The 12,005-nt window shown below is 33.4% G+C and overlaps 1 protein-coding gene across 12 annotated transcripts in view; it reads right to left on the bottom strand.

Annotated features, from left to right (window-relative positions):
• Positions 1-12,005, bottom strand: part of LOC129748874 (arrestin domain-containing protein 3-like) — a 129,397-nt gene that overhangs the window by 2,918 nt on the left and 114,474 nt on the right. For all 12 annotated transcript variants that reach the window (XM_055743653.1, XM_055743648.1, XM_055743654.1 and 9 more), the window contains exons 8-9: positions 1,042-1,156; positions 46-370 (exon numbers count right to left, since the gene is read on the bottom strand). In XM_055743653.1, the coding sequence (XP_055599628.1) occupies positions 132-370; positions 1,042-1,156 (354 nt within the window). In that variant the 3' untranslated portion in view covers positions 46-131. The remainder of the gene's footprint in view (positions 1-45; positions 371-1,041; positions 1,157-12,005) is intronic.

Below are 12,005 nucleotides of genomic sequence, written 5' to 3' on the forward strand. Positions count from 1 at the left end.
AACAATTAAAATTTGTAAGTACAAATTTATTGTGTCCCAAATTACCTATAGCTTTCACCGCCCGGAAATCGGCCACTCGCACTAGCTTCCGCCATCGACAAACCGGTGGAGCCGATGGCGGCAACCGAATTTCATTTACGATGGATTTCCGCTATTTCCACGTCGCAGATGGACTTTTTGCGGTTGGTGCGGTCCGCCACTTGGGCCGATCTTTGGCCGGAACTGCGGACCACCGTCAGGTAGGTCGGTCGATAGAGAGGGGCCAGATCCCGGTGCTCGTTATCGCTCACGTTACATCCGTCGTAAACCTCTCCGAGCAGAAATTCGGGCCCGATGTAGATGCCACCTTCCACGTGGTCCACTGCCACTTCTGCGATAAGAATCAAGAAAACATTTTTTTTTTAAATTTCTTACTTGTAATTTTTCAAGATTCCTCAAGGTTTTTTACACGGGTTTCGTGAATGAACAAGGTATCTGCGAGAAGAAAATTCCTTTTCAATGAAAATACTTAAAACTTTTTGAAGTTGGACAAGCTGAGCTCTTAAGCTTGATTGGTGAGACATGAGATATTAGACATGACACATGAGACATGAGATATGAAACATGAGACATGAGACATGAAACTTGAGACCTGAGACATAAAGAATGGAAGTTATGATCTGAGACATGAGAGATGAAAAATGATATTTTAGACCTAAGGCATGAGACCTGATACTTGAGACATGAGACCTGTGATATGATACATGAATCATGAGGTATGAGAGGTGAGACTTTGCTACGTTTCACTTCTTACGCCTGATTTCTCACGTTTCATGTCACACTTCTCAAGTCTCACTTCTCATTCCTCTAATTGAATTGAAATAATCGAACTATGACGGATGAGTCGCTTTAAAATTAGACACACTGTATCCTTCTTTAAATCCGCACCCGAATTTATCTATCGAAAAATCAAACCATTTGGAAACGAAAAACACAAAAAAAAAACCAAAAAATTGCTGACAGCACATTTTGAACGAAGATTCACTCCATCGAACCACTTACCATATCCGATCTGGGGCTGCAGGTTGCTGTTCGGTATTCGGAAAGGAACGGTCCCGATGGTGATGGGAAAATTGATGTGCAAATCATCGCCGGATTTTTCGAATTCCAGACACGCCTAAGGTGTAAAAGTTGGTTGGTTGGTCGAATAAATAGAATCGAGACGCGAGTGGGGATAGATGGAGAAAAAAGTAGAAAAAACGAAAACAATTTTCAGCTTTTGATTGCGGTAACGAGATGTGACAATAATTGTGCGGCACAATTTGGAGGAATGTTTAAGTAGCTTTACGAGTGGGCGACCACAGTCTGTTCAATTTGCTTTTGTTTTAGCATAGTCCTCGGTCTTCAGATGAAATAGACGAGCCTACAATGTGATCATTGAAGCATAAAGCTACTTGAATCATTTAATTACGTTGAATGAGTATGGTTGCCTTGGCCTCTTATCTATATACACAGCAACAAAAATGTAACGATGGCTGATGTAATTTTTAAATCGACGTATTATTTAGCATTTTATCTGAAAACATTACATAAAAATTATGTACACAATGTGAACAGGTCATGTTGTGTAATATCACAACCTTCTATCTAATATTACATCGACGTTTAAAATTGTATCAATATCATAATTTGAGAAACGGATTGCGGGGCACAGGAGGATTTGTTCTGCTGATAAGTACTATCAATATTTACAGAAAATTTGACCAATTGTGCCTCAATCATATTTATTTGATAAATTATTCTTATAGATAAATTTCGGCAAAAAAAACTTGAAGCTTTTCCGATAGCAACCAGAACTAAAAAATTGCGCCTTTTTCCCAAAAACAGCAATTTTCTTTTGTGAATATCTCAGAAACCTGGCAGCTACAGATAAGGTAAGATCTTTGTTTTAAAGATTAAGTTATTGGCAATCGAATGCCATTATTCAATTTTGTGTTCAGTGTTGCCAATCAAATACTCTCGTATATTAAAACTTAAAATGCGATAATCTCGAAATGCCCCCACTTTTTTCGATTTTTATGGCGCCGATGTGTTCAGCGTGAAATTTATTTGCGCCGTGGAAAAATTTGCGCCTTAAAAAACTTGCGGCGCCATTCCGGAGATATTCGAATTTCAAGATGAAAAGTTCGAGAAATTTCAGCGTTTCGCCTTATGAAAACGCACCCGAAGAGAGTGCGCTCCTTCATCTTTCTAGTATCGGTTTCTCGTTATTCATAACATTTTTTATTTCATAACTTAGCCATGAATAAGTGATTCTTATGTAAAACTAGCTGACCCGGTAACCTTCGTTTTACTTTTTACTTAAATCGTTTTCCCAAACGTTTCATCTACATGTGAATCTACATGTGAATCAATTTTCATGAAAATCGTCATAAAATGGTTGATTTTGTATGAGAGCCCCCCTTCCATAAAAAGTGAGATTCTCGGGGCTATTATACAAAACATCACTTTGTTCCGACCGTTCGTTTATACATGATGGAGTTACAAAGAAAACGCCTCCGTTTTTATAGATAAGATTTTACGCTGAACACATTGGCGCCAAAAAAATCGAAAAAAAGTGGGAGTTACATGGACCAAGGATTTCTGACAAAGTGATAGTTATTCGAAAAATAGGTCCATTTCCAGTTCTCTCATGTTTTTCTTAAATGTAGCTTTAAATAATGAATGGCTTTGTTTTTATGCTGACTTAAGTAAGTTCCGTTTTAAGGCGGGGTTGGTTTTTAAAGAATTCATAAAATTTATTTTTGTGTTTTTTTTTTCATAGAGTAACAAATTTAAAACAGACATGTAATCATGGAATGGCAACTAAAAAATTTTCAACTATTTTTTCGTTAATATAAATCATTTCCGGTTGAATATGATACAACAAGAAAATTCAAAACCTTTGTTATGAAGAGATTCAATTTGTTTTTTTGTTTTGTTATAACGTTAAAATAAATTTCAATTATAATTTTCATGATCTCTAACCCTGATCGTTTTTCTTAATAAAAGGAAATTAAACTCACTAAATAATTTCAATTAAGAAGACGCATTGAAGTTTTAAGAATTACATTTTACATTTTTTCGTCCTCAATCAATCACCGTTTTTTTATATGACGGTATTGTAAATCAGAAATACAATATGAAATACTACGGACTTGAAAAATCAGCTTGAATGTTGAATCTAGATTTTTGCTACAATAATTTGATTTTGAGTGTCATAACTATTGTGTTCATTTAGAGTTTTCAGAGTCAAGAAGGGATAGTTAGTATTAAAACTAACTTTGTTTTAATATCAAGAAATGAGTGCTTTAGCGATAGACATTTAAATTCTGCCCCAGAATTGAAAATACTCACTCACAATAATAATTTAAACTATCCCGTTATGATTTGGTTATTTTTTCGGCAACGCTCGAAAGATCTTGGGTTGATTTTTGACTGATTCGGATTCACAACATTCATAGCATTAATACAGTGAGCGAAATAAGAATAGTACCACTATGTGTTTTGCTTGTTAAAATATGAATGATTGAAAATCACCAAAATTTTCATCTACCATTTATTTTAACTGTTTAACGGATAAATCAAGCATAAGTTTACTTTTTTTGGACGTTGCAATTTACTTTGAGGATCAAATACATGGAAAAAAGGGTGCGAAATAAGAATAGTACCACTTCTGTTTTTTCAACAAAAACAAGATAATTTCTCGAAATTAACTGTGTAAAAGTGAATAATAATGCTTCTACGAATTATTTGAATAAATAACTGCATTTTAAGGAGTTTTATAGAATTCCAAAGGTTTTTCAAAGGTTTTAAAAGGGGGTTTTAAGAGATGCTATTCTAGAACTAAAGAATTTGATATTTGAGCTGTAATTCTTTACCTAACTACTTACTTTCTTCATTAACATGACGTGAAATGATGGAGCAAACATTCTGGGTTTATTTTGAATCAGAAAAAAAACTGGTTGGAATTCAAAAACTTAGATTTTTTTCAGTAAACTTCACTTTTTCAGTTTCAAGTTATAGATGGCAGCACTTTCTTACAGTTAAAACCAAATTAAGTCTCAATATTTGTTTTCCAGGTTTATTTAGGCCCATATTCATCATTTTAAGGTTGTTTTCCAACACAGTTTTGTTGGAGTTCACGCTGCAGAAAGCTTTTCCGGATTTGCAAAAAAATCACCAGCACAAGAATATACCACCGTCAAAATTCCTGCTCATCTCAACTTCCGATTCATTTTCAAATCATACCAATAATACTGCTAGTCGTCTGGTCCATCAAGCTCCACCGGAAAGTACAGAATTATTCTGATTATCGGTCCAAGAAATTCACTTTTAGTGACCTTGATGAAATTCTATTTTTTTGAGTTTGTGATCTTAGAATTTCCAAGGCGTACCGTGTGACCGCTTCGACTTTTTTCTTGACCAAAATCATCCAGCACACCTGAGTTAATCTCAGATATTCGAAAATGAGCATCAATTCGGTTTAATTGCTGCCTTCTCTGGCCTAAAACTAGAGAAATAGTGTTTGACTATTTAAAAACATTAGTTTTTTTTTGTTTAATTTGAAGCCTGTTTTTCTAGATTCAAATTCAGCCAAAAATCTACGTTTCATCATTTTGCATCATACTAATGAATGTTGATGAAGAAATCAAGCAGTTTGATAAAGTATTATAGATCATCAAATTCCTAAACGCCAGAGAAGCATCTCTTGAAACCTCCATTTAAAACCTTTGAAAACCTTTGAAATTCTAGAGAAATCCTTAAAATGCAGTTATCAGTTCAAATAATTCGCAAAAGCATCATTATTCACTTTTACACAGTAAATTTCGAGAAATTATCTTGTTTTTGTTGAAAAACACAAGTGGTACTATTCTTATTTCGCACCCTTTATTTTCATATATTTGGTCCTCAACGTCAATTGCAACGTCCAAAAAAAGTAAACTTATGCTTAATTTATCCGTTAAACCATTCAAAACATATTGTAGATGAAAATTTTGGTGATTTTCAATCATTCATATTTTAACAAGCAAAACACATAGTGGTACTATTCTTATTTCGCTCACCGTATTGTCTCCGGATAGTTTACACAATCGTAATTGAAATTAAAAGTTATAATCTAGTTTCAGATTCTACACAAAAGTAGATTATTTTTCTATTGGAATTAATGAATAGTATCAACTACACAAGATACCAGTATTCTTTGTGCATATGTTTTGATAACTGATTTTGAAAGATTTTGGCGTTAAAAATTCAAATATTTTGTCAGATTTTGGTACTATTACTCGTGAAAATTTTAAAATTAACCAATTTTAGTGAAAGTCATTGGTAGCTGTTATTGTTAGATTATCATCATAAGCACCTACATAAAACTAAAAAGTGAGTTTAAATCTTTTCATTATCTTCTATTTTATGAATCAACCGGATTTTTTCTAAATCTTTTTGTTTCAGAGCTACAATGAATTGCAATGCTTCAGAAAATTAATGTAATCCTGCATTTATTTAAAAAAAAAATAATTGAAAAAAAACTATTTCTGACTTATATGAGGACGTTTAAAAGTATTTATTATGAAAGATTTTAATTTATTTAACATTTTTGTTGAAGACTGCAAATATAATTTTGTTTTGAATTTTCTTTGAAACTCCATCATATTCTCGGATTATCGTACAGTGAGCGAAATAAGAATAGCACCACTGTGTGTTTTGCTTGTTAAAATATGAATGATTGAAAATTACGAAAATTTCCTTCCACAGTTCTGAATTGCTTTACGGATAAATCAAGCCTAAGTATACTTTTTTTGGACGTAACAATTGGCGTTTAGGACCAAAAATGTAAAAACCGGGTGCGAAATAAGAATAGCACCACTTGTGTTTTTCAACAAAAACAAGATTATTTTTAAAAATTTATTGTGTACAAGTGAACAATAATTCTAATAATGCTAATAACTGCATTTTATAAATTTTCCAGAATTCCAAAGGTTTTCAAAGGTATTAAAAGGGGGTTTTAAGAGATGCTCCTCTAGCCTTAAGGAATTTGATGTTTGAGCTATAAAACTTCAATCAACTGCTTGATTTCTTCACTTATGAATGTTAAATATGATGCAAAATGATGAAACTTAAATTTGAGGCTGAGTTTGAACCAAAAAGCAGGATTCAAATTCAAAAATACTAATGTTTTTTAATAGTCAAACACTTTTTCTCTAGTTTTAAGTCATAGATGGCAGAACTATCTTGCCATTTAACCAAATTCATGCCCATTTTCGAATATCTGGGATTAATAAGGGACTGTTGGATGATTTTGGTCAAGAAATAAATACATGTACCGTGTGAACCCTTTGGAAATTCTAAGATCACTACATCCGAAAAAAAATAGAATTGCATCAAGGTCACCAAAAGTGATTTTTTTTGACCGATTATCAGAATAAAGTTATACTTTAAGATGGAGCTTGATGGACCAGACGGCTAGCAGTATTATTGATTGCAAATCCGAAAAAAAAAAAAAAAAAAAAAAAAAAAAAAAAAAAAAAAAAAAAAAAAACCGACCGATCATTCATGCGACAATATGAGGTGTGTATGTGTGTGTGTGTATGTGTGTGTGTGTGTGTGTGTGTGTGTGTGTGTGTGTGTGTGTGTGTGTGTGTGTGTGTGTGTGTGTGTGTGTGTGTGTGTGTGTGTGTGTGTGTGTGTGTGTGTGTGTGTGTGTGTGTGTGTGTGTGTGTGTGTGTGTGTGTGTGTGTGTGTGTGTGTGTGTGTGTGTGTGTGTGTGTGTGTGTGTGTGTGTGTGTGTGTGTGTGTGTGTGTGTGTGTGTGTGTGTGTGTGTGTGTGTGTGTGTGTGTGTGTGTGTGTGTGTGTGTGTGTGTGTGTGTGTGTGTGTGTGTGTGTGTGTGTGTGTGTGTGTGTGTGTGTGTGTGTGTGTGTGTGTGTGTGTGTGTGTGTGTGTGTGTGTGTGTGTGTGTGTGTGTGTGTGTGTGTGTGTGTGTGTGTGTGTGTGTGTGTGTGTGTGTGTGTGTGTGTGTGTGTGTGTGTGTGTGTGTGTGTGTGTGTGTGTGTGTGTGTGTGTGTGTGTGTGTGTGTGTGTGTGTGTGTGTGTGTGTGTGTGTGTGTGTGTGTGTGTGTGTGTGTGTGTGTGTGTGTGTGTGTGTGTGTGTATGTGTGTGTGTGTGTGTGTGTGTGTGTGTGTGTGTGTGTGTGTGTGTGTGTGTGTGTGTGTGTGTGTGTGTGTGTGTGTGTGTGTGTGTTTGTGTGTGTGTGTGTGTGCGTCAAAACTGGCTGATCATAATATTTTTAAACCTGTACCTTCTTTTCCCAATGTGTGAAGCAATTTGGAAAATAAGTTAACTTCAAACACGCTTTGCAGTACAATACAATATTTTTACGAATGAAATGAAAAATTGTAACAAAATTCCAGATTTTTATGTGCACATACCGAGTTTAAAATACATAAACATTAATCTTTTGACAATTTCTGGAAGAACTGATCAAAATCAATTTAATTCACACTCTCTGTCGGACCGTTCCACAGCCCAGATTAACAAAAATTTAAAAAAAAAATTGTAACCTTGCTTATGACCTTGTTTGAGGCATTGTACATTTAAAAATAGCGATTGAAGCGAACAGTAAAATTCGTGTTTAAAGTAAAAATAGGAAGACTGTAAATTGAGAGATTTCAGAATATTACATTGGTAATGTAAACTCAAATTATTTCCAAACCCTGTGCTTTCTTGGTTAGTTTTATCTGAGAATAAAACACATTAAGTTTTTTGTTTATGATAAGTTCAATTCCATCTGTTATTTTACTTTTGATTCATTTAATTATAAAAAAATCAACTCATCAGTTTGTTTAAATAGGAATTTAATAAACAGAAGAAACATTTAAAGTTGGATAAAGATATCAGATAAAGAAGATATTCTATAGCAAAGTTTTTACAAGTTGTTTGTTGGATAATAGTAAACAAAAGTGATGAATCTGTACTACCGAATCAAATTCTTTTATAAAATCAGAAGGAACGTAGATTAATATAAAAAAGTTTGCCATTGTTTGATTTTCACACTAGTCAAAAGTGTCTCCTGATCATATCCCTTCACCCATCCTCGAAAAATAATTATTTGCTAGGATGCAGAGGTAACCTCGGTCCTAAAGCATGAATTTGTTCTTTTATCCCTTTCTCTCTTTTTCAAAATCTGTCTATTGACTACTAGGACGTGGCCGGCGCCGTTATTGATGTTTAAAGAGAGAGCATCAGTTTTGTTCATTGTGAATGTGCTGTCAATCCCAGACACCATTCTTTTGACCTCTGGACAAAATTGATGGCCTCGGTCAATCACGGAGTAGCATTGGCGATGTGGAATTCGTTCTACTGAGCCACGCCTACGATCATGGAATTCGAAATGCGGTTGTTTTTAAAAGATTTCCATCATTAAAAAAAAAAACATCAACTGAGTTTGCGAAGCTTATTAAAATACATCGAGTTTAAATATTCTTCAGATTGTATTTCGAGTTCAATGATTTATGGTGGATGTGAGTAGTCAACCAAGCTAAGCTAAGCTAAATAAATAAAACTAGAGTTCCCAAGCTCCACAGCTCAGAATCAAATTTCTTTACTTTATTTCAGAATTGAATAAATAAATTTTCTTCGACGTCAATTCACAATAAGAAATTAATTGCAGGATTGATAAAATCAACCTGATAATTCCGATTCACTATTCAGAACAATAGAACAGAGTTAAAAAAAAATCAAAATTTGTATCAGTTTAAAATTCATAACAATTATCTATTAGGTCAAAAAGTTATCCCAAATATTTGGTTTTTCGATCGCAAGAAACTTTTCAGAAAAATATATCAGAGTAATAAAAAAAAAGATTTTATATCAGTTTAAAATTTATGGCAATTGGTTTGAAATTGAAATTTTAGACTTTAACTGCGCTTGAAAATATATAATCGTTTCATTTATTATTGGTTATCTTTTTTTTTAATTAATCTATGGAAAAATCGTAAAAATTATTCGAGGCAGCATAATTTGTTTGCGCAATATAAATATAATTCTTATTTGCTTTGTGCTTTCAATATTTACAACAAATATTCGAATTACTCAATTTTTATAAGTTTCTTATTTTAACATTCCAGAAATCACTAATTTCCCAACATTTGTCGGTGATGATGAATTGAACATATTGATTTTAAATATATAAATATTGTGAACTTTTTTAGCCTTTTATTGTGAAAACAAGAAAAATGTGAATATGAGAAAATGGTTTTCTCTTTACTTTGATCAATTACGCTCTTGAAAAAAAAATATAAATAAAAATGTCCTTTTTTATCAAATTAAATTTAATCATCATCTTTGTGTTTTGAATAAAATCTTCTAAGTTAAAAAAGGAGATTTTTTTTCTTATCGAAAATTCACATTTCAAATCGTGATTTTATATAATCTCAAATTTAAGAATTTATAGATTTAATTATTTTTTGAAATCTGGTGTTTAATTTTATGTAAACTATTTCTGTAAATTGATTCATATGTCCTGAGCTTAAAGTTCTGGTTTATTCGAAATTTTAATTCACACTTTTCTCGTGTTTCGAAAATATTGACTTTAAATTTCTAGACCAGAATAACGATAATCATTTTGAATAATTTATGAATAACTTACCAGAAATAATATTGATTTGAAACTTTGATTCTAATTTTTTTTTAAATCGTATCAGTGAAATTTCTTATTTTTTCTATTTCGTGTGATGGTAATGAAAACCTAAGAAAATGGTTTTAAAAATACCTCTTTTTTTTATTTTTTGTGCATTTTTGGTATTTCTATTTTTGCTAGCTAAATTTGAATTTCCAAAACCCCCCATGGTCCTTCGCAGGGGCCTGCAACAACAAGTGTGCATTAGACTGCCCTAAATTTGTATGGGAAATTTAAAACCTGTGAAATGTTATACGCTGCAGGCTAAAATTGATCCTGGGCCTAGTACAAGATCTCATGCCAAATTTGGGCCAGATCGGACCACGGGAAAGGGTCGCTCAACGAGCCTGAAGTTTGTATGGGATTTTGAGACATTTTGTTCGAGAGGAACATGAAAAGCCAGTCAAATTTGGCATGAGATTATGTACTAGGACTAGAATCAATTTTAGCCTGCAGCGCATAATATTTCACAGGTTTTGAATTTCCCATGCAAGTTTGGGGCAGTCTATTGCACATATTTTTGCCTTAGGGCGGGGTTTATATTTCATCTTTTCTACTTAACTCAGGATCTTTTTTTTCTGTTGTTACTCTCAGACCCAACCGCCAACAATTTTTTTAGATCGAAAAACTCATGGACCAACGCTTTATGATGCCAATAAATTGAAAATTTTTCGAAAAAAGACCCTTTTACATTTTTCTCACGTTTTTATTATATTAGCTGAAGCTTTCTTTTGATAGAGAATGAAGGTGAATATTTTTATTTACATCACAAATCGTCCAGTCATGTTCCTAAGCCCCTGTGGTTACGCAATTTTTTTTTAAATTGTCAAGCATTTTTCCACTCTTACTTCTTTCCGAACTAACAAGTGAATATCATCCAAACTCAAATATTAGAAGAACATTAAAAATTGCAATCGAACGCAACAACAATGGTTAAAATCGGTCCTTATTTGACGAAACGGCATGCATTTCATTGAGTGCCCTGGTCGGACATTTAGTCGCGTCATTAAAACAGTGATGAATGTCACCCTTAAAAAAGTTAGCCAATTTTTGAAGCTTAATAACTTTTTTGTCTTAACTTTAATTGAAATGCAACCTTCTGATGAAATATTTGTCATAATTTAGGCTTAAAGAAAACCCGTTTTGAAAGAAATCGGTCGAAGGAGACAAAAGCTATTGACGAAAAACTGGTTTTTCATGTTCCTCTCGAACAAAATGTCTCAAAATCCCATACAAACTCCAGGCTCGTTGAGCGACCCCTTCCCGTGGTCCTATCTGGCCCAAATTTGGCATGAGATCTTGTACTAGGCCCAGGATCAATTTTAGCCTGCAGCGTATAACTTTTTCAAAAGTCGGGTCATTTGGGGCAGTCTAGTGTGCATTGATTCAATGACATTTTTAACGAGAGATTTTTAAATGAGCTCATAAGTCGATATTTTTTTGTATCTCTAGCTTAACTATACAAAATACGTAAATTACCCTTTTATTAACATTTTTCGGCGTAGAAAATTTTAGACTCGTATACTAAAGTTCTATCAAAGATATCAAAATAAGTTTATGTTGAAATGGATTACAAAAGTTTCAATTTCTTCTTTTCTTTTGATAAAGTTCAATGAGTTTCAAGAAGCAGTGTTTAGCATTTTTTAGTTGCATTCAGCTGCAATCATTTTAAGAGTATTGTTTAGAGTTCTTTAAGTTTATTTACGTTCAACAGGTTTAGGGCTTAATAGTGTATTCAATGTTACGCCGAAATCACGAACTAGTCAGTCTTGGGATAACTATCTGGCAACACCGCTAACCTTCTTGAAGCAAGCAGAATGTTCAAATACTAGCTGTTTGAAACGTTTCTTTCTCAACGAGACGGTTTGATTGACTAGAAATTAGCTCAAGCTCTGTATGCTAATTTACGCTTAACGGGTAGGATTAAATTACTAGTGAAATAGCTACCCAACTAGAAGGTTGCAAAAAAAACATAGGCAACATTTCCACCGTTTAGAAACACAGTTACTATGTCATATTCTATGTACATTTGCTGCTTAAACATTCCAACAAACAGTAGCTGCTTGAGCATATTTGTTCAGAAAAGCATTCCTGCCCGTTGAAGGGGTGTGCCACAAGAATGCAAACCATACGCCGCCCATCACTTCATTAACACGAGTCGCGAAAAACAGTGGGTTAAAACATTTTTCACTAGTTTTGTTTTACGAGAAATCAAGAAAATACGATCGGGTTTTCAGAGTGGGTACCAATGTCTAATTTTTGGTCTTTATATTTATATTTGCTTAGTTTCCATTTAAATCTACCCAAGAAT

This window comes from Uranotaenia lowii, chromosome 2, assembly GCF_029784155.1.
Source record: "Uranotaenia lowii strain MFRU-FL chromosome 2, ASM2978415v1, whole genome shotgun sequence".
In the NCBI taxonomy this organism is placed as follows: Eukaryota; Metazoa; Arthropoda; class Insecta; order Diptera; family Culicidae; genus Uranotaenia; species Uranotaenia lowii.